Source organism: Leucoraja erinacea, chromosome 10 (assembly GCF_028641065.1).
Source record: "Leucoraja erinacea ecotype New England chromosome 10, Leri_hhj_1, whole genome shotgun sequence".
NCBI classification, from domain to species: Eukaryota; Metazoa; Chordata; class Chondrichthyes; order Rajiformes; family Rajidae; genus Leucoraja; species Leucoraja erinaceus.
The window spans coordinates 52,450,323-52,473,853 of NC_073386.1; the positions used below are offsets into that span (position 1 = coordinate 52,450,323).

General features: G+C 48.0%; 1 protein-coding gene across 1 annotated transcript in view; it reads left to right on the plus strand.

Annotated features, from left to right (window-relative positions):
- Positions 1 to 16,141: 16,141 nt before the first annotated feature.
- LOC129700656 (uncharacterized protein C1orf226 homolog) overlaps positions 16,142 to 23,531 on the plus strand; it is a 31,339-nt gene continuing 23,949 nt past the window's right edge. Inside the window, exons 1-2 of the mRNA XM_055641237.1 lie at positions 16,142 to 16,148; positions 19,575 to 19,741. Of these exons, the coding sequence (XP_055497212.1) occupies positions 16,142 to 16,148; positions 19,575 to 19,741 (174 nt within the window). The remainder of the gene's footprint in view (positions 16,149 to 19,574; positions 19,742 to 23,531) is intronic.

Consider the following 23,531-nt stretch of genomic DNA (forward strand, 5'->3'; position numbering starts at 1 on the left):
CAGTCACTGGTAAATGGCCCAGTACAACATGTACACTATACAGTATAAACAGGTGATTCATGCTGCAGTTTCTACCTGTTCAGATGCTTATCAATCTTCTTCATCTGAACAAACAGACTAATACCTGCTCTTTCCCCCGTACTGGGCGCCTGCCAGTGTAAATATCCTACTTCAGTTGTTATAAATGGAGCTATTACTATTAACGCTAAACACCATTAACTGAGTAAAGTTATAATGATTCGCCTCAATAGGTCTGCAGGTCATTGTCGTGTTGACCAGCCCAATAGAAAGGAAAAGCACCATTGATTTCATAAGTTCATGTCATAGGAGCAGAATTAAGCCATTTGACCCATCAACTCTACTCCGCCATTCAATCATGGCTGATCTATCTCTCACTCTCAACCCAATTCTCCTCCCTTCTCCCCATAGCCTTGACATCCATACTAATCAAGCATCTATTAATCTCCGTTTTAAGAATACCCATTGACGGCCTCCACAGCCTTCTTTGGCAATTAATTCCATAGAGTCACCACCCTCTGTCCAGGGTCTGACCTCTCGAGAGGAGCATGGGTGAAACTCAACAGACTTGGTACTGGAGCTGGGCATTTCAATGCCAGCGTGTGGAGATGGGGACTCCGCCAGAGCCCAGCCTGTGAATGAGGAGCAGAACAACAGACAGCCAACCATGTCATCTCTGGGTGCCTGCTCTACCACCCACCAAATGGAGCTCAGGGTCTGGCAGACATTGACGCAGAGACAACAACCTGGCTGCTCAACACCCAGCTTGAGATCTAACTATTCCTTTGGCTTATATTTCATTCGCAAGAAGAAAAAAAGACCACCCTCTGGCTAAATAAATTCCTCTTGGTCTCCTATCTTTAGGTTTGGTTACCACTAAGGTCGAGTAGGGCTTATCATCTTGACCCGAAACATCACCTATCTAAGTTCTGCAGCAATGCTGCCTGACCCGCTGAGTTACTACAGCACTTTGTGTCTTTTTTAGCAAACCAGTGCTAAATATCTTTTATATCTACATTTATCATTCGGCTTGTTTGGGCAGGAAATCAGACAGGGTGGCTCTACGCAAAAACAAAATGGACAATGGGCGGCACGATGGCACAGCAGTAGAGTTGCTGCCTTACAGCACCAGTGACCCAAGTTCGATCCTGACTACTGTCTGAGTGTAGTTTGTACGTTCTCCCCGTGGCCTGCGTGGGTTTTCTCCGGGTGCTCCGGTTTCCTCCTACACTCCAAACACGCACAGGTTTGTTGGCTAATTGGCTTGGTAAAATTTGTAAATAGTTTCCAGTGTGTATGATAGTGCTAGTGCACGGGGTGATCGCTGGTCAGCGCGGACTCAGTGGGCCGAAGGGCCTGTTTCCGTGCTGTATCTCTACACTAAACTAAACGAAAGGTATGTGGAGAGGAAATGTTGAGAGGGATATGATCCAAATGCAGCCAAATGGGACCAGCTTAGATGGGCCATCTTGGTTAGCATGGATGAGTTGGGCCAAAGGGCCTGTTTCCATGCTGTTTGACTATAGCTCTAAGTAAACGTTGTCAAGGCTGTTTTCAACTTCAGTTTAGTTTTTAGTTTAGAGATACAGCGCGGAAAGAGGTCTCTCGGGCCATCGAGCCTGCACCGACCAGTGATCCCCGCACATTCACACTATCGTACACACTGGGGTCAATTTACAATTTTACAAAGCCAATTAACCTACAAACCTGCACGTCTATGGAGTGTGGGAGGAAACCGGAGCACCCGGAGAAAATCCACACGGTCGCGGAGTGAACGTACAAACTCTGTACAGAAAAGCACCCACAGTCAAGATGGAACCCTGGTCTCTGGCTCTGTGAGGCAGCAGCTCTACCTGCTGCGCCACCGTGCTGTGCCTTTTAGATGTGGTCCATCTAGTCCGCAGTAGAAAGATCAGCTCCTTACATTTTTACATTTCAGCAAGTTATTTGCCTCCAAATCTATTTTCGTTCTTCAGTTGAAGATAGACACAAAGTGTTGGAGTAACTCAGCGGGTCAGGCAGCATCTCTAGAGAAAAAGAATGGATGACATTTTGTGTTTGGGACCCTTCTTCAGACTGGAAGCGTCACCTATCCTTTTTTGCCAGAGATGCTGCCTGTCCCACCGAGCTACTCCAGTACTTTGCGTCTATCTTCAGTATAAACAGCATCTGCAGTTGCTTCCTACATATTCTGTTCTTCAGTTGATCTAAATCTCTGCAATGTTGACGTTGATTAATTCTCTGTTGTTTAATCTTGAAACCAGATCCACAGCACCCTGGGACGGAGCGGGAAGGATCCGAGGAGACGGACATTGATGCGGTCGACCCTCCCCTACACGATGGCACAGAGGGTGACTTTAGCCGTGGCGTGACAGACTTGGACGCGGTCCGAAGCGAAGCGGACCTTCACAGGGTCTACAAGGTAAATCTCTCCCCTCTCCAGCAGTGCGGGGAGCTCTGCTTTTCCCACGTTAAGGCTGGCTGGCTCTGTTGACAGCCGGATGCATAGCAACCAATCCCCTCTGGATGAACTGTTCTGCTGCTAATCCTCTTTTAATGCTTTTGCTGCCAGTTCCAAGGGGTATGTGTTCTTCTCCTGGTTGACAAAACCGCAAGCACGTCTAATCCAGTTATTTACAGAGTGGCTGATGCCTCTTTACAAGGTGGGAGCATTCGATGGGCGTTCCTGCATTGTGCTTATCCCATGGGGCTGGGCCTAGTGTCTGCGCAGAAGCCTGGCAGTGTTAGTTTGTTAGTTCCCAGCTCGCCAAAGCGTGCAGGAACCAGGGCAAAGCAAACCTTTAGCAGGGTAAAGTCAGAAGCACAGATAGACACAAAGTGCTGGAGTAACTCAGCAGTTCAGGCAGCATCTCTACAGAACCTACCCATCAACATGATGCTTGCTGGGTTGTTGATAGTTACTCCAACACTTTATGTTTTGCTCAAGATTCAAGCATCTGGGATGGAACAGCGGCAATCAGAGCGATAGAGCTACTGCCTTACAGCGCCAGTGACCCGGGTTCAATCCTGACTACGGGTGCTTGTCTTTGCGCGTTCTCCCCGTGACCTGCGTGGGTTTTCTCCGAGTTCTTCAGTTTCCTCCCACACTCCAAAGACGTACAGGTTTGTAGGTTAATTAGCAAGGTATAAATGTCAAGTGTCCCAAGTGTGTGTAGGACAGTGTAAAGGTGCAGGGATGTCTGGTTAGTGCGGATTTGTTATGCCTAAGGGCCTGTTCCCGCTGTCTAAAACTAAAAACTAAAATTAAAAATCTGTATTTCATAAATTCATATGTCATAGGAGCAGAATTAGGCCAATCAGCCCATCATGCCTACTCTACCATTCAATCATGCCTGATCTATCTTTCCCTCTCAACACCATTCTCTTGCCTTCTCCCCATAACCTTTTCAGTTAGGAAGAAGGATGAAAAGCAGGACTTCTAGGGTGGTTGTTGATTCCAGTACTTCGTGCTGGTGAGGGCAGGAATAGGGAAATAGGGGATCTGAATGTGTGGCTGAGGGGCTGGTGCAGGGAGCAAGGAATTAGATTTATAGACCACTGGGATCTCTTCTGGGGTAGGGGTGACCTGTTCAAAAGGGACGGGTTACACTTTAACTGGAGGGGGACCAACATTCTGGCAGGCAGGATTGCTAATGTTACACGGGTGGGTTTAAACTAAATAGCGGGGGGGAGGGGTTAGCAAATTGAAGTGTAAGGATGGAGTTAGAGGGGAAGAGAGTACAGGAAAAGTTACGAAAGACATCCGAATTAATGGGACGGAAATTTCAAGAAGGGATAAGAAAGTAAGGTCGGGTGAAATAGGAACCGGTGTGAGAGGGGAGGTGAATACCAAATTAAAAGTGTTATATATGAATGCACAAAGTATAAGAAATAAAGTGGATGAGCTTGAGGCTCAGTTAGAGATCGGCAAGTATGATATTGTGGGAATTACAGAGACAATGCTGCAAGAGGAACTGAAGGAAATTCACATTAGTCAGGAAATGGTGTTGGGTAGACTGATGGGACTAAAGGCTGATAAATCCCCAGGGCCTGATGGTCTGCATCCCAGGGTACTCAAGGAGGTGGTTCTAGAAATTGTGGATGCATTGGTGATCATTTTACAATGTTCTACAGATTCAGGATCAGTTCTGGTGGATTGGAGGGTAGCTAATGTTATCCCACTTTTTAAAAAAAGGAGGGAGAGAGAAAACAGGGAATTATAGACCAGTTAGCCTGACATCGGTGGTGGGGAAGATGCTGGAGTCAACTATTAAACATGTAATAGCGGTGCATTTGTATGGCAGTAACAAGATCGGTCCATGTCAGCATGGATTTTCGATGGGCAAATCATGCTTGACTAATCTTCTAGAATTTTTTGAGGATGTAACAAGTAAAATGGACAAGGGAGAGCCAGTGGATGTAGTGTACCTGGGCTTTCAGAAAGCCTCTGATAAGGATCCACACAGGAGGTCAGTGGGCATGGGTATTGACATGGATAGAAAATTGGTTGGCAGGGAGGAAACGCCGCCATCTATGGCTATGAATTCCACAGATTCACCACCCTCTGACTAAAGAAGTTCCTCCTCATCTCCTTTATAAAGGTACGTCCTTTTATTCTGAGGCAACATCCTCTCCACAACCAGTCTATACAGGCTAACTATTCCGTAAGTTTCAATGAATTTACTGTAGTTTAGTTTAGTGATACAGCACTAAAACCGGCCCTTCGGCCCACCGAGCCCCTGCCGACCAGCAATCCCCATACACTAACAATATCATTCACACTCGGGACAATTTACAATCTTTACTGAAGCTAATTAACCTACAAACCTGTACGTCGTTGGAATGTGGGAGGAAACCAAAGTACCCGGGGAGAACCCACACGGTCACAGAGAGAATGTACAAACTCCATACAGACAGCACCTGCAGTCGGGATCGAACCTGGGCATTTATTTAGCGAATGCAAAGTCCTTTAGTCAAGCAGTTGCCTCTTGATTTGCTGTATGAAGGGTGACAAGTCCTCGTTTGAGTCTTTGTTGAGGCCATGCTTCAATGATGTGTTGCATTGTTTGCTGCTCTCCACAAGCACACCGTGGGGTTGGACTGCTGCCCCATTTGTGTAGGCTGGCCAAGCAGGGGCCATGTCCAGTCCTGAATCTATTCAGCGTCGTCCACTGCTTCCTTGGGAGATTGGTGCCAGGGACCGGTAGGGTGGGGTCTGACACCAGATGTTTATTTGGGACGTCCTTGGACTCCCATTCCTTTTTCCAAGCTGATTGGATGGTGAAATCAGCTGGTGGTGGGTTCTTCCAAATTGGTCGTCTAGATGGAAGTCGAGCAGTGGGTGGGTTGAAGATGTCCGTGTGAATTGGCAGGTGAGGGGAGTTTTTGGTCATTTGGAGCATCCTTTGAGTGAGGGCTACTCGCCGGATGTGTGGAGGGGCTATGTTGGATAGGACAGGGAGCCAGGGGAGTGGTGTTGAGCGGATTGTTCCTGTGATGATCCTCATTGTTGAGTTCAGTTGAGTGTCCACATGGTGTGTGTGGGATGACCTGGACCAAACAGGGGCACAATATTCGGCTGAAGAAAATGCAAGGGCTAGTGCTGAAACGCGCAGTGTGGGGGCTGCTGCCCTCCACTTTGAGCCAGCAAGCTTACTGAGGAGATTGTTTCTGGACCACCTTAGCTGCTGTTCTTTTGAGATGTTCCTTGAAGGATCGGGTCCTGTCAAGGGTCACTCCGAGGTAGGTTGGAGTTGGAGCATGCTTCAGTTTGGTCCTGCTCAGATAGATGTTTGGTTCTCTTGTGGCTTCTGCATTATGGAGGTGGAACACACTGGAGACCGTTTTTTCTGGGCCTGGTTTTAGGCGCCAGGTTTTGCAGTACTTGTCCAGTTTAGCAAGGTCTTCATTGAGCACCTGTTCCAATGTACCAAAATCTGGTGCTTGGAAGGCCAAACAGATGTCATCTGCATAGATGAATTTGCGGGATTTGGTGGTGGGTAGGTCATTAGTGTAAAGGTTGAACAGGGTTGGGGCTAAGACTGACCCTTGCGGGAGCCCATTCTTCTGCGTTCCCCATGCACTCTTGTTCTGACCAAGGTGAACTCTGAACCTGCCATTGGAGAGCAGAGATTTGATGGTTTCTGATGCCCAAGCAGTGAGTGCTTTGGTGAGGTTTAGGAGGGGGCCTTTGTGCCACACAGTGTCATAGGCTGCGGTGAGATCAAGGAACACTGCCCCGGTCTTCAGTTTGTTCTCGAAGCCGTTTTCAACGCAGGTGGTTAGGGCCAGAACTTGTTCTCCTGTGCTGCGGTCCTTGCGGAAAGCTGCCTGATCCACACTAAGGATCTCTTCTACTCCTGGAGATATACGTTGTAGTATAAGGCGTTCTAAGATTTTGAGTGGGACGCAGAGTAGAGAGTTTGGGCGGTAGCTTGCTGGGTGTAAGGCAGCAACTCTACCACTGCGCCACTGTGCCTCCCAATGAGGCTTCAGTGAGCCCCCCCCCTCATCATTCTAAACTGCAGTGAGCACAGGCCCAGTGCTGTCAAACGCTCATCATATTTTAACCCACTCATCCTGGGGATCATTCGCGTTGATTCGTAAAATGGAGTTCCCTGTGCCTCAATTTTATTTTGTTTCCATTTGGATTTGAACAGGAGACCTCCTCATTGTGAGCGGCACGGTGGCGCAGCGGCAGAGTTGCTGCCTCACAGCGCCAGAGACCGGGTTCGATCCTGAATGCGGGTGCTGTCTGTGCGGAGTTTGTACGCTCTCCCCGTGACCAGCGTGGGTTTTACCTGCAATCTCCGGTTTCCCCCCCACACTCCAAAGACATCCAGGTTTCCAGGCTAATTGGCTGTGGTAAAATTGTAAAGAGTTTCTAGTGTGTGTTGGGTAGTGTTAGTGTGTGGGGGTCGCTGGTCGGTGTGGAATCGGTTGGCCGAAGCTGTATCTTTGAACGAAAATAAACTAAATCTTGCAGTAACACGAGGAAATCATTAACAGCTGAATGTTTGCTGCCAACCTCCTGCAGCATTCTCTGATCAATCCAGGTTGTGTGGAGAGGCAAGCAGTGAATTGATTCTTTGGAACGGTGATCTGACGTGTAAGATTTCTTACCGCCATCTAGTGCGTACGTAACAGACCTGTCACCATTCCACGCAGCTCACTTTCTCTCCCGCAGCTCTGCGTTAGCCCCATGGATTGAAACATTAAATCCCTGCCGCACACAAGGCCACCAGCAATAAGTGTCACTTCTCCCTTGATTGCAAGAGGCAAATGAAAAAACCCCACTAAATACTACCAGTGTTCAGAAGTCGTGGGAATTTATCTTTTGCTTTCCCATGGTCAATGTACAATTAGCTTGGAATTCATTTTTCCCACTGTTTAGCTCAGAGATACAGCGCAGAAACAGGCCCTTCGGCCCGCCAAGTCCACGCCGACCAGCAGTCACCCCGTACACTTGCGCTATCCAACATATTAGGGACAATTGGGAGAAGTCAATTAACCTGCAAACCTCCAAGTCTTTGGAAAGTGGGAGGAAACCGGAGCACCCGGAGAAAGCCCACGCGGTCACAAGGAGAACGTGCAAACTCCACACAGAGAGCAGCCGAGGATAGGGTCAAACATAGAAACATAGAAACATAGAAATTAGGTGCAGGAGTAGGCCATTCGGCCCTTTGAGCCTGCACCGCCATTCAATATGATCATGGCTGATCATCCAACTCAGTATCCCGTACCTGCCTTCTCTCCATACCCCCTGATCCCCTTAGCCACAAGGGCCACATCTAACTCCCTCTTAAATATAGCCAATGAACTGGCCTCAACTACCCTCTGTGGCAGAGAGTTCCAGAGATTCACCACTCTCTGTGTGAAAAAAAGTTCTTCTCATCTCGGTTTTAAAGGATTTCCCCTTTATCCTTAAGCTGTGACCCCTTGTCCTGGACTTCCCTAACATCGGGAACAATCTTCCTGCATCTAGCCTGTCCAACCCCTTAAGAATTTTGTAAGTTTCTATAAGATCCCCTCTCAATCTTCTAAATTCTAGAGAGTATAAACCAAGTCTATCCAGTCTTTCTTCATAAGACAGTCCTGACATCCCAGGAATCAGTCTGGTGAACCGTCTCTGCACTCCCTCTATGGCAATAATGTCCTTCCTCAGATTTGGAGACCAAAACTGTACGCAATACTCCAGGTGTGGTCTCACCAAGACCCTGTACAACTGCAGTAGAACCTCTCTGCTCCTATATTCAAATCCTTTTGCAATGAAAGCTAACATACCATTCGCTTTCTTTACTGCCTGCTGAACCTGCATGCCTACCTTCAATGACTGGTGTACCATGACACCCAGGTCTCGCTGCATCTCCCCCTTTCCCAATCGGCCACCATTTAGATAATAGTCTGCTTTCCCGTTTTTGCCACCAAAATTGATAACCTCACATTTATCCACATTATACTGCAACCTGGGTCTCTGGCGCTGTGAGGCAGCGTTGTGCCACTGTGCCGCACCACTGGTATCAGACTTCTGAACGGTCCTTCCATACACTAGGGCACAATCCCAATTCTCCAACCGATCTGTGTAGGAAGGAACTGCAGATGCTGTTTAAACCGAAGATAGACACAAAATGCAGGAGTAACTCAGCAGGATAGGCACCATCTCTGGAGAGAAGGAATGGGTGACGTTTCTGGTCGAGACCCTTCTTCAGACCAACCGATCTCATTGAGGAATTTGTCTCTGGAACTGTTAAGTCACAATGCTGAAAAAAATGTTTCTGCACTGATATCTCTCTTTGTTCTTCCTGTGCTTGGTAGGCTTGAATGTATTTGTAAATAGTATTGGAACATAGAACAGTCCAGAATAAGAAGTAGAGCTGGCATACGGGTGATTGGTGTTCGGTGCGGACTCGGTGGGCCGAAGGGACTGTTTCCACGCTGCATAATGTAAACTAAACTGAACCGAGGGTGGCACGGTGGCACAGCAGTAGAGTTGCTGCCTTACAGCCCTTGCATGCAGCGCCAGAACCCCGGGTTCGATCCCAGCTATGGGTACTGTCCGCGTGCAGTTTGTACGTTCTCCCCGTGGGATTTCTCCGAGATCTTCAGTTTCCTCCCACACTCCAAAGACGTACAGGTTTGTAGGTTAATTAGCTAGGGTTTGTATACTTGGTATAAATTTAAATTGTCCTGACTCCTGAGTGTGTGTCAGGCTTGTGTTATGGGCCTGTCCCACTTAGATGATTTTTTAGGCAACTACAGACGACTAGTTTGTCGCCACATGTTCGCCGGTTGGCGCCGAGGTTATTCCTCCTCAATCGATCAAAAAGTCGCAATGTCTTTCTGGTTGCCGCTAAATTTTCAACATGTTGAAAATTTTTGGCGACAGTGGGTTTGACGCCAATGAGCGACGCTTGACCTCCTGACGTAGGCGCTGAAAATAGCTCGTCGCCAGGATGACGTAGGTTGTCGCCGGATTTTCAGCAACCTGCTACGACTATGACAGTCGCCGGCAGTTGCCTAAAAAATCGCCAAGTGGGGCATTAGTGTGCGGGGATCGCTGGTCAAATTCAAATCCCTGGGCGTGCATATTTCCAAAGATCTTTCCTGGACCCAGCACACCGATGCAATTGTAACGAAGGCACATCAGCGACTCTACTTCCTGAGAAGATTACGGAGATTCGGCATGTCGAAGAGGATTCTCCTAAACTTCCACAGCTGCACGGTAGAGAGCATTCTGACTGGTTGCATCGTGGCCTGGTTCGGCAACTTGAACGTCCAGGAACAAAAAAGACTACAAAAAGTTGTGACCACTGCCCAATTCATCACCGGCTTCGACCTCCCCACCGTCGAAAGGATCTGTCATAGTCACTGCCTCAAAAAGGCAGCCAAAATCATCAAGGACCCACACCATCCTGGTCACACACTCATCTCACCACTGCCATCAGAAAGAAGGTAATGGAGGCTGAAGAGTGTAACGTCCATGTTCAGGAACAGCTTCTTCCCTACAGCCATCAGGCTACTAAACACTGCAACAAATAAGCTCTGAGCTGAGCTGCAAAACACTATATTATTATTGGGCTATATTTGTTATTTATTGAACTTTTCTTCTTCTTTCTCTTCCCCCGTTATGCACTATGTTTACACATTCACATATTCTGTTGTGCTGCAACAAGTAAGAATTTCATTGTCCCATCTGGGACATATGACAGTAAAACACGCTTAACTCTTGGTCGGTGCGGACTCGGTGGGCCGAAGGCCCTGTTTCCGCACTGTATCTCTACACTAAACTAAACTAAACGGAATAAGCTATTTGAAAAAATACCCTTGCTTTCCTGAGGCAGCGCGAAGTGTAGATGGAATGAATGGTGGAGAGTCTGGCCCGTGAGATGGACTGGGCTACGTCCACAACTCTGCAACATTTCTTGCAGTCTTGGACAGAGCTGTTCACAAGCCAGGTGCCTAGTTTAATTGTCCAAGAAGGAACTGCAGATGCTGGAAAATCGAAGGTACACAAAAATGCTGGAGAAACTCAGCGGGTGCAGCAGCATCTATGGAGCGAAGGAAATAGGCACCGTTTCGGGCCGAAACCCTTCTTCAGACTGATAGGGGGTGGCGGGGAGAAGGAAGGAAAAAGGAGCCCGGGGGCTGAGGAAGGGGAGGAGACAGCAAGGGCTAACAAAATTGGGAGAATTCAATGTTCATGCCCGCAGGATGCAGACTCCCCAAGCGGAATATGAGGTGCTGTTCCTCCAATTTCCGGTGTTGCTCATTGGCCATGGAGGAGACACAGGACAGAGAGGTCATTCGGGGAGTTGAAGGGGGAGTTGAAGTGCTGAGCCACCGGGAGGTCAGGTAGGTTCTTGCGGACCGAGCGGAGGTGTTTGGCGAAACGATCGCCCAACCTCCGCTTAGTCTCACTGGCTGCCTACTTTAATTAGCGGGACCCTGTCGAATTGTACACCTCCCTGTATTTGTTCATCTTTGCCGATAGTAATCTTGGAGAGCACTGGGCACAGCTGGAGTACTGAGAGAGTCAGAAACTATGTACAGAGTTGTGACCAGAGTGAATATTAGTTCTGGGTGAGTGCTGACTTGTCCACACATTGCGAGTTTATTAGCCCGTCAGTCCATTGTGCTTGTTTCCAAAGCTTTCATCAATCACTGTCGCTCCAGTCCGGCACAGAGTGGGTTGCAGGGGCATTGAAGAATGACAGGAATGCTCCGTCGTCGATGCCTGGGGGGATTTTGCCACAAGACAGTCTGACCACTAATCAAATGACAACCTCTGGCCGCACCAGGAGTTTTGAAGATTCAGTTTAAAAGGGAACCACTTTAACAAAGCCTTTTTCTAAAAAGAGGGATTGTTACCAAGAACTCTTTTTGTTTCACTGACTGATTTATTGGGTGGACGATGAGCCGCAATAAACATTGTTTATCCTAAGAAGAACAAGCACACAAAGTGCTGGAGGTACTCAGCGGGTCAGGCAACATCTCTGGAAGTCATGCACAGCTGGCTTTTCAGGTCGGGACCCTTCTTCAGATTGATTGTAGTAAGGGGGGGGGGGGGGGGGAGCTGGAAGAGAGGTGGGGGAGGGACAAAGTCTGGTGAGTGATAGGTGGATAAAGGCGAGGGTGGGGGGGGGGTGTATTGGGGGATGGGTAGACGAAGGCCAGAGATAGTTCTGTTTAGTTTAGAGACACAGAGTGGGATCAGGCCCTTCCACCCACTGAGTCTGCGCCGACTCATTCACTAGTTCTATCCCACACACCAAGGACAATTTACACAAGCCAATTAACCTATAAGCATGCACGCTTATAGTCCATAGGGGTGTGGGAGGTAAATGGAGCACCCGGTGAAAGCATTACATAAAAGCTACACCGATTGGGAAGGCAGGAGCAATTGCTTAGTTTAGTTTCGAGATACAGTGCGGAAACGGGCCCTTCGGCCCATCGAGTCCGCGACGACCAGCGATCACCCCGTACACTACCACTCTCCTACACACTAGAGTCAATTTGCAGAAGCCAATTAACGTAGCAATGTGGCACGCCTTTTTTTTTGGAATGTGGGAGGAAACCGGATCACGGGCAGAACGTGCAAACTCCGTGGTCGGGGTCGAACCCGTGGTCGGGTCTCTGGCGCTGTAAGGCAGCAACTTTACCGCTGAGCCACCGTGCCGCCCAAAGCTCTTTACTGTCAAGAGAGAAACAGCAACCTAGCTTGCCTGTACACAGTCCCGTTGAGTCTCAGGGCGCACAGCGCAAATTGCCTTCATTTTCTTTCTAAATAATGATCAGCAAATTCCCACAGGGTTTTTCCTCGAAATTAAGCTCAACTAATGCAAATTATCTGAACATTACCTCTGGGCATTTTGATTTGGCTCAGTTTTAGTGGAATATTTTTTAAATAAATACGTGTCCCAGAATACTACCTTTGGGCAATTTTGATTAAAATACTTCATTACAAAGTGCAGTGACATTAGCTCTGACGTCGGCTTGTTTCCTTTATAACCTTGCAGCCCAATATTTCAGTGTAATAGGAACTAGGCATAGATAAACTTCCCCACAGGGCTTATATAGGGGTCATGTCTCTTTAAATTAATAAGCGGGCAGCACAGTGGCGCAGCGGGTAGAGCTGCTGCCTCACAGCTCCAGAGACCCGGGTTCCATCCTGACCGCGGGTGCTGCCTGTGCGGAGTTTGCACGTTCTCCCTGTAGCTGCGTGGATTTCCTCCGGGTGCTCCGGTTTCCCCGCACATCCAAAAGATGTGCGGGTTTGCAGATTAATTGGCCCCCTGTAAATTGCCCCTCGTGTATAGAGAGTGAATGAGAAGGTGGGATATCATAGAACTACAGATGGTTAGCATGGGACAAAGGGCCTGGTTCCATATAGCATTTTGCAATCGTCAATCAAAAAGAAACAGGCCCTTTAGCCCTCTGAGTCCATACTGAGCAAAGCACAAAGTGTTTGATCCTGACCCAGGTTGCGGATGCTGTCTGGACGGAGTTTGCACGTTCTCCCTGTAACCTCCTGGGTTTTCTCCGGGTGCTCCGGTTTCCTCCCACACTCCAAAGACGTGCAGGCTAGTAGGTTAATTGACTTTGGTAAAAGTGTAACTTGTCCTTTATGTGTAGGTCAGTGCTAGTATACGGGGTGATCGCTGGTCAGCATGGACTCGGTGGGCCGAAGGGCCTATTTCCGCGCCGTATCTCTGAAGTTGAATTCCTTTTAAAACTCATTTGTGTCAACTTAAACTGTTGCCCTCTTGTTGTTGATGCCCGTAGCCCGGGAAGATGTCAAAAACGAGTTGGCTTGATGGAATTGTTGCTGTGGAATGGGCCACGTTAGCAGCTAATAGGACAAATGGCAAGGACACATTATGCAGGTCCAAGTCTTTACTGATGAGGACAGCAGTTATTTCAACATTAGCTCATTAAAATGGAGAATGCAGGGCATGTGAAAGAGTGTTCTCCCGAGTCAGTCAAGGACGTGTGCAAACGATTTGAGATAAGAAGAGAGAAGATGTCGGCGCAGTGGTAGAGTTGCTGCCTCACAGCGCCAGAGACTCGGGTTCAATCCACACCACGGGTGATGTCCGCATGGAGGTTGTATGATCGCATTGTGGTCAGGATTGAACTGGGCCCCATGGCGCTGTGAAGCAGCGGGTCTTCCAGCTGCGCCACAGTGCCACCCCTATTGTTTAGGATGCTGAGGGAAGGAATTCCAACCTGGCTTTGACCTGAACAATGAAGTTTCAGGTGGCAGAGTAGTTACATTTCACGGTTGCTCAGGCACCAGAAAAGGACAAGAAACGACAGGTAGACGCAAAATGCTGGAGCAACTCAGCGGGTGAGGCAGCATCTCTGGAGAGAAGGAATGGGCGACGTTTCGGATCGAGACCCTTCTTCATGTTCTTCACCCGAGAGGTCTTGACCCGAAACGTCACCCATTCCTTCTAACCTGAGACGCTGCCTGTCCCGCTGAGTTACTCCAGACACTCCAGACAGTTACTCCAGACACTCCAGACACTTTTGTGTCTATCTTTGGTGTAAACCAGCATCTGCAGTTCCTTCCCACACATAAACGACACCATCCCCTTCCTTTACCAACCGAACCCATCGGTTTACAGAGAAAGGTCTCGGCTTTAAGGAAGCTTCCCCGCTTCCACTGACTGTAATATAAAATTCCCCAATAATATAAAGGCTCAATATGTTCCAGTTAATTAAACTGCAGCTGGGAATGATATTTATGGAGGCTCAGTTCAGTGGCCACTGTGGAGTTTAATCAGATCCACATGGCTGTGTGATTTACACCTCGGCCCATGGTCCGTGTCGCATCTTATATTAGTTTGTTGCTTCGCCCCATGTGAGCATCCTCCTGCAAACCCTCTCCTCTCGCACAGGAATGTAGAGCCAGCGGTAACAATGCAGGGGTGGCCGCACGTCTTCTTGTCTGCTTTCGTCTTTTTAGTTTTGTTTAGAGATACAGCGCGGAAACAGGCCCTTCGTCCCACCGAGTCGGCGCCGGCCAGCGATCACCCACGCCCTAGCGCCATCCTACACACTAGGGACAATTTCCAATTTTGACAAAAGTCACATCAACCTACAAACCTGCACGTCTTTGGCGGGTGGGGAGGAAACCGGAGCACCCGGAGAAAACCCACGTGGTCACAGGGAGAACGTACAAACTTCGTAAAGACAGCTCCCGTAGTCAGGATCGAACCCAGGTCTCTGGCGCAGGTAGGGAGGGGCCTGTCCCATTTTCACAACCTAATTCGCGACCTCTGCCGAGTTTGCCCTTGACTCATACTCGCAGCATGGTCGTCACGAGGTCGTAGGAGGTTGTAGCAGGCCGTGATGCTAGTTGTAGGTTCTCGTGGCATCAAGTAGGTCGGGGCGTTTTTCTAGCCTGATGAAAAACGTCCACGAGTAAAAAAGGTTGTGAATTAGGTCGTGAAAGTGCGACAGGCCCCTAAGGCAGCAACTCGACCGCTGCGCGCCACAGTGCTGCCCGTTCTTAAATCGGTGAATTGAATACCTGGTTAATAATCTATTGTTGCAGCGTACAGTATTGACCCAGCCTCTGTCTTCATTTTGCAAGTTGCCGTGTCTAGGGCTTTATCCCATGTTGTGTTGCTCTTTCACACATTCTGAATGGGCAGAGGATCAGACTGGTTTGCTGGGAATTAATAAGAGTATGTTATGTGACGTAATTTAGTGCAATCTGAACCACAGAGTCTTTTCCCATCCCTTTTGTTCGAAGGTACAAAGCAACCACTGCCTTCTTCTGGGATATGAAGTGTGGAACAATGACCAGAATTCCATTGTAAGACTGCGTTTGACACAAAGGCCTGCAATGTCATTGTGTAAAACTTAAGCCTTGAAACTGGTGTTTATCCAATGGAGTGTTTTTTGTTATTGTATAGTGTCTTGTAACTATTGTCGGAACACTGATCATTGAGCTAAATAGCATAATCCTGCACTTCAGTGACTTTTAATCTCATGCTTTCTATCTGGGTAAAGCACACTCATTGGGAGATTGTCTTCAGAAAGGATTAAGAATTGATGGGAAGCTCAGTCTTGCAACAAAAAAATAATTAGTTGAATCCTTGAGATGTGTAAATGGAACATCTGTGGCGCTGAATAGGAAGACTGCAATTATCCAGAGGTTCGGAGAAAACACTGAGAATGAACGAGAAATGTAAACTCATTTAAATCCGGGGAGACTCTACACATGCCAATGTAACACAAAGTGCTGGGTGGCTCAGCGGGTCAAGCAACACCCGTGGAGGGACTGGACAGGGGACTCATCGGGTACAGATGGCGGTAGTTGTTGCCTCTCAGGGCCAGAGGCCCAGGTTCGATCCTGACCACAGCTGCTGTCTATACCGAGTTTGTACGTTCTCCCTGTGACCGTGTGGGTTTTCTCCGGGTGCTCCGGTTTCCTATCGCACTCCGAAGACGTACAGGTTTGTAGGTTAATTGGCTTTGGTAAAAAAAGTTGTGATTTGTCTATAGTGTGTAGGATAGGACTAGTGTACGGGAGGTCGGTGCGGACTCGGTAGGCTGAAGGGCCTGTTTCCTCACTGTACCTCTAAGGTCTAAATGAAAAAGCATTTAAATCCGGATGAATGGTAAGCGCAGGTCAACGAAATACAAAGTGCAGGAGGAACTCAGCAAGCCAGGCAGCATCCGTGGAGGGAATGGACAGGGGGCATTTTGGGTCGGGACCCTTCTTCAGACTGATGGCAGGTAGTAGGAGGCAGAAAGCTGGAAAGAGGTGGTGGTGGAACAAAGCCTGGCAAGCGATAGGTGAATACAGGTGAAGGGGGTATGATTGGCTGATGAGTGGACAAAGGCTCAAGATTAAAAGCAGACAATAGGTTGTCAGATAAAGAGAGAAGAGGGGGACTGAAATGTCCGTGGCCACACGGTGATGCAACGGTAGAGTTACTGCCTTAGAGCGCAAGAGACCCGGGTTCAATCGTGACTACGGGTGCTGTCTGTACGGGGTTTGTACGTTCTCCCTGTGGTCGCGTGGGTTTTCTCCAGGTGCTCCAGTTTCCTCCCACATCCCAAAGACCTGCAAGTTTGTAGGTTAATTGGCTTCGTGAAAAATAGTGAATTGCCCTTAATGAGCAGTGTAGTGCTAGTATCGCTGGTGGTCGGAGCGGTCTTGGTGGGCCAAAGGGCCTGTTTCTGCACTGTGTCTTGAAACCAAACACACCTCCGCTCAGTCCGTCTTAACCAAGCCGATCTCCCTGTGGCCCAGCACTTCAACTCCCCCTCCCATTCCCACACTGACCTTTCTGTCCTGGGCCTCCTCCATTGTTAGAGTGAGGCCCAGCGCAAATTGGAGGAATAGCACCTCATATTTCCCTTGGCTAGTTTACACCCCAGCGATATGAAAATAGACTTCTCTGATTTCAGGCAGCCCTTGCTCCTTCTCTTCATTCCCCCCCCCACTCCCCCCCCCCCCCCCCCCAACCCCCCCCCCGACATCAGAAGAAGGGTATCGAGCCAAAAACGTCGCCAATTCCTTCTCTCCGTAGATGCTGCCTGTCCCGCTGAGTTTCTCCAGCATTTTGTGTCTACCTAAAATAATCTAAAGCCAGATGAAAGGATAGTCTATTTTTGGCCAGAGCAACAATGGAACCAAATTAGTGCCAATCCCAGCCTATGCTTATGTAGTTTTTCTTGAATGGAGTATTTTCTGTCGGACTTTTTGAACACCTGTTAAATGAAAGGCACCGTGGTACCTCTGGGAGCGCCGCAGCCTCATAGCGCCAGACACCCGAGTTCCATCCGGACCTCAGGTGCTGTCTGTGTGGAGTTTGCATGCTCTCCCTGTGACCACGTGGGTTTCCTCCAGGTGCTCCGGTTCCCTCCCATGCTCCAAAGAAGAAGTGTGAGTTTGTAGGTTAATGGGCCCTCAGTAATAAAATGCTCACTGCCTCATAGTGAGTAGATGCAAAATTGAGATAACATTGAGACACAAGGAACTGCAGATGCTGGAGTCTTAAGTAAAGCACAAAGCGCTGGAGGAACTGGCTCTCATGTAGAACAGGTTTGGCACGGACAGTGAGCCACAGAGCCTGTCTCCATCTTTCAATCCAGTCCGATTCAAATATAAAGTTATTGCAGTAATTTATTTTGCCTGAGTTCACAAGCAGAATAAAATGTAAAAGCAATGTAGGGGAAATAATATGTTGAAGACTATAAATTACATTTAGTGGGATAATAGAGAATAAATGCTTAATAAGTTTTGAAAGATATTTCTCTGGTTGTGTTGTGAATAAATGGAAAGGCAACGGAGTGAGGTTTTGATGTGGCCCATTAAATAATCACCCATTAGAATTGTCATTAGCAGTTTCTAGACTTAAATCAGAAGTACAACATCAATTCGTGTCTTATCAGATCTAGTTGGAGATAAAACCCACATGAAGGGGGCGCAAAGTCGCAGCGGGTAGATTTGCTGCCTCACAGCGCCAGAGACCTGGGTTTGATCCTGACCTCAGGTGCTGTCTGTACGGAGTTTGTACGTTCTTCCTGTGACTGAGCTCTGGAAACACCACACGTCAGACAGCACCCGCCGTCAGGATCGGACCCGGGTCTCTGGAGCTATGAGGTAGCAGCTCTACCCGCTGCGCCACCGTGTCGCCCAATGTTCACCTTTACACCAAGCTGAATTCTTGCAGCTGAACTTACGATTGTTTTAATACTCGTAACAACATGAAATTAAGCCGCAGTATGTTCAACAATTAAATTAAACATTGAAACGAAGGACCAAATGCGCATGTTCATGTTATAGGAGCAGAATTAGGTCATTCGGCCCATTCAGTCTACTCTGCCATTCAATCATGGCTGATTTGGCCCTCTCAACCCCATTCTCCTGCCTTCTCCCCATAACCCTGGACATCCGTCTGTTAAATGCTGTTATAGTCCTTGCCTCAACTACCTCCTCTGGCAGCTCGTTACATACACCCACCACCCTTTGTGTGAAAAAGTGGCTCATCAGGTACCTATTAAATCTTGTCCCTTCAATTTAAGGGTTTCAAAATAGAGACAATTTCACCAAATTAATGGCTAATCGTGATCAGAGTGTAATATTCTATTTGTGTTTTTTTTTGTTTAGTTTTAGTTTAGAGATACCTTGCGGAAACGGGCCCTTTGAACCACCGAGTCTGCGGCCGATCGGAGATCCTCGTATACTTGCACTATCCTATGCACTAAGCCAATTAACCTACAAACCTGCACATCTTTGGAATGTGGCAGGAAGCCGGAGCACCCGGAGAAAACCCACGCGGTCACAGGGAGAACGTTCAAACGCCGCACAGACAGCACCCGTAGTCAGGATTGAACCTGGGTCTCTGGCGCTGTGAGACAGCATCTCTACCGCTGCACCACTGTTTAGCCTGTTCTTATGTCTGTGAATCGAATACCTGGTTAACAATCTACTGTTGCAGCTTTCACTGTCTTCCCCCAGCCTCTGTACTCACTCAGTCTGAAGAAGGGTCTCGACCCGATGTTGGGGAAGCCCAGAACAAGGGGTCACAGTTTAAGGATAAGGGGGAAGTCTTTTAGGACCGAGATGAGAATTTATTTTTTCACACAGAGAGTGGTGAATCTGTGGAATTCTCTGCCACAGAAGGTTGTTGAGGCCAGTTCATTGGCTATATTGAAGAGGGAGTTAGATATGGCCCTTGTGGCTAAAGGGATCAGGGGGTGTGGAGAGAAGGCAGGTACACGATACTGAGTTGGATGATCAGCCATGATCATATTGAATGGCGGTGCAGGCTCGAAGGGCCGAATGGCCTGCTCCTGCACCTATTTTATATGTTTCTATGTCACTCATTCCTTCTCTCCAGAGATGCTGCCTGTCCCGCTGAGTCACCCCAGCTTTTTGTGTCGATCTTCTGTATTCATTTTGCAAGTTGCTAATTGTGTCAGAGGCTTTCCACCACAGTACCGCTGCGCCACCGTGCCACTGCCATTCTATGGAATCAACCCTCTCCCTTAACCCAGGCTTCTCTCACACCAACCTCCCCGCTCTCTTCCAGCTCCGGGACGGCAGCCCAAGTATCCTGATGGCCTCACCCAAGATGTTGCTGCCCTCGTCCGGCCGCCTGCCGCTGGGAACGCCGCTCTCTCCGCCCACCACCAGCTCCAGCTGCTCCAGCAGCAACTCCAGCAGCAGCACCAGCAGACCCAGGTGGCTGTGGCCCAGGTAAGCAGCAGAACGCACACACACCCCCTCCCTTCCCCTTCCCTCCCCCCCTCCCTCCCTCCTCCCTCCCTCCCTCCCTCCCTCCCTCCCTCCCTCCCTCCCTCCCTCCCTCCCTCCCTCCCTCCCTCTCTCTCCCTCCCTCTATCTCTTCGCTCCCCCTCTCTCCTCCCTCTCTCTCTTTCCCTCTCCCTCCCCCTCTCTCTCTTTCTCTCTCCCCCCCTCCCTCCCCCTCCCTCCCTCCCTTCCTCCATCCATCCATCCCTCCCTCCCTCCCTCCATCCCTCCTCCTCCCCCCTCCCTCCCATCCCCTCCCCCCCCTCCCTCCCTCCCTCCCTCCCTCCCTCCCTCCATCCCTCCATCCCCCCCCCTCCATCCCCCCCTCCATCCCTCCCTCCTTCCCTCCCTCCGTCCCTCCCTCCCTCCCTCCCTCCCTCCCTCCATCCCTCCCTTCCTCCATCCCTCCATCCTTCCCTCCCTCCATCACAGTCAGACAGCGTGGGAACAGGCCCCTCGGCCCAACTCCACCATGCTGACCACGATGCCCCATCTAAGCAATGAAACTGAGTGAAATTGAAACTGACAAATGTGCTGTTTGGCTGTAAGAGTCGATAACTGCAATAAACTAACGTGACAATAAACAAAACTGGAAATGCTAGTCCCACCTACCAGCATTTCCCCCTGTAAACCTTTCCTATCTATGTACTCATCCAAGTGCCTCATCTAAGCTAGGCCCATTTGCCAACATTGGCCTTCAACAGTCAGAGTTTTGAGTGTAGAAGTTGCAGGTCATGTTGCAGTTTCAGTTAGATAAGACGTTGGTGAGTCTGAAGAAGGGATTCGGCCCGAAACGTCACTTATTTCCTTCGCTCCATAGATGCTGCTGTACCCGCTGAGTTTCTCCAGCATTTTTGTGTACCTTCATTTAGAGTATTGTGTTCAGTTCTGGCCACCATGCTATAGAGATGTTGTTAAATTGAAAAGGGGGATGAGAAGATTTATGAGGATGTTGCCAGGACTGGAGGGTCTGGGCTTTAGGGAGAGGTTGAGTAGGCTGGGAGCACAGGAGGATGAGGGGTGATCTTATAGAGGTGTATAAAATCATGAGAGAAATTGATCGGGTTGATGCACAGTCTTATGCCCAGAGTAGGGGAATTGAGAATCAGAGGGCATAGGTTTAAGTTGAGGGGGGATTGATTTTATAGGAATCTGAGAGGTAAATCATTCATGCAAAGGCTAGTAGGTGTATGGAATAAGCTGCCAGAGGAGGTTGTTGGGGCAGGTACTATCGCAACGTTTAAGAAACAGTCAGACAGGTACATGGATAGGACAGGTTTAGAGGGATATGGGTCAAAATCAGGCAAGTGGGACTAGTGTAGGTGGAGCATGTTGGTCATGTTGTGAGCAAGTTGGGCCGATGGGCCTGTTTCCACGCCGTATGAATCGAAGGGTTCTAACCTTTCTTCAGACCGGATGAATGAAAGGATGAATGTTGTTTTTTTAATTTGTTCACAGTTTTCACTTGTCTCACCTCAGATTTCTGCCAAGATAGTTATTGTGTGGTTTAATTATTTCCAATATCTCCCTGCCGTTATTTTTCCAAGAGGTCTTTGCATTGATGGATTGTATTTGTGGTGTTATTACGCGCATTTGGTCCTCGGCTTGTGAGCTAGCTTTACTGACGTTTAAAATTAAGGTAAAGGACACAAAGGCAGTTACCATGGAAAGCCACAGTCACACGAAACATTGCATTTGTAAAGGTCGCAGTGCGGATGCAAAATACTTTGTTCCTGGTCTTTCATTCGGTGACTTTATTTCCTTTTTTCTCCGCTGCTGTCGAAATTGCTTCCTCTCTCCAGAGACTAGTCGAAAGTCAAGAATGTAGAAACGAGGAACTGCAGATACTGTTTATCGACTGAGAGCCTGCGTTTTTTAACTGAGACTGGAATTCAACAGGGAGAAATGTGAGGTGTTGCATTTTAGGAGCAACTAGATGACCCGTGGACCCGTTGGGTCCCCGTTGTGACGCTATCTCCAACTAGATCTGATAAGACAAGAATTGATGTTGTACTTCTGATTTGGGGGCAACCCTCCCCCAACTTTGTATCGAAGTTTGTTGGAAGCTGGCAGGAAGGATTTTAACAGTAAAAATCTTGTTAAAATTGGCTTTTTTAAAGCTTGAAATATCAATAACTTGTGAAATATAACATCAAATGTGAAGAAACTTGATACGAACGACCACGGGAATAAGCTGAGTAAGATTCTGAAAACATTTTTGAGCTATTGTGTACCGTTTTGGCATAGCTCCTGAGATCACAGACGGCCGGACGGACAGACAGACAAACAAACAGACTTTTTTTTTTTAAATTTTATTTTTATTAGAAGTACGGTAAATTACAATACTACACAACACATATATCTTAATACATTTTTTGTACCGCTTCATTTTTTTTTTTTGAGCTTTAAGAAAAAGGTAGAAGTAAAGAAAGTAAAGAAAGTGCGCAAGAGTCGTGAAGTGCAAGAGTGTTGGGAAAAGAAAGCCCCTTAGAAAAGAAGTTAGAGAAGGAAATAAAGTGAGAAAGTAGACCCTAGAAAAGAAAGAAAAAGAAAATAGGAACAATCGCTCTATTATAACATTAAACTCCGCAGAAAGGGAACTACCAACCAAGTCTGTTTTTGTTGTTTTACCTCCCGTTACCAGGTCCTGATACCATTTATTTATTTATTTATTTTTTTAAATTTATTTATTTAATTAATTAATTACTATTGCACCTCATACTTGTAATAGGTCCAGAAACATAGACCACGTCTTTTGGAATTGGTCTGCTTTACCTGCTAAGAGGAATCTCATCTCTTCCAGATGTAATGTTTCAAACATATTTGATATCCACATTTTTACAACAAACAGACTTTTAATAGTATTTAGATACATAACACAGCCAGAATCTACACATTGAACAGTAGGGCTCTGGGGAGTGTTGTAGAGCAGCGGGATCTAGGGGTATAGATACATAATTTGTTGAAGGTGGCATCACGGGTACATCAGGTGGTCAGAAAGGCTTTTGGCACATTGGCCATCATCGGTCAGAGCATTGAGTATAAAAGTTGGGAGGTCATGTTGCAGTGGCATAAGACGTTGGTACGGCTGCATTTAGAAGTGTTATGTTGAGTTTTTGGCACCATGTTGTTGGAAAGATGTTGTCAAGCTGGAAAGGGTGCAGAGAAGATTTACGAGGATGTTGCTACGACTCGTGGGCCTGAGCTATAGAGTGACGTTGAGCAGGTTAGGGCTCTATTCCTTGGAGCACAGGAGGATGAGGGTTGATCTTACAGAGGTGTACAAGATCAAGAGAGATATAGATCGGGTAGACGCACAGAGTCTCTAGCGAGGAGGGGAATCGGGAACCGGAGGAGATAGGTTTAAGGTGAGGAGGGAAAGACTTATTAGGAACCTGCGGGGTAACTTTTTCACATAAAGTGTGGTGGGTGTGTGGAATGAGCTGCCGGAGGAGGTAATCTCATCAATGACCTTCCTTTCACCACAGAGGTCAGAACTGTGGATACCCAGTGTTCCGTTCCATTCATGATCTCATCAATGAATGTCCTGGTCCCATCATCTCCAACCATCTCACCAATGAATGTCCTGGTCCCATCATCTCCAACCATCTCACCAATGAATGTCCTGGTCCCATCATCTCCAACCATCTTATCAATGAATGTCCAAGTCCAATCATCCCCAGCATTCCCTGATCAAGGAATGTCCTGCTCCAACCATCTCCAGCTATCTGATCAA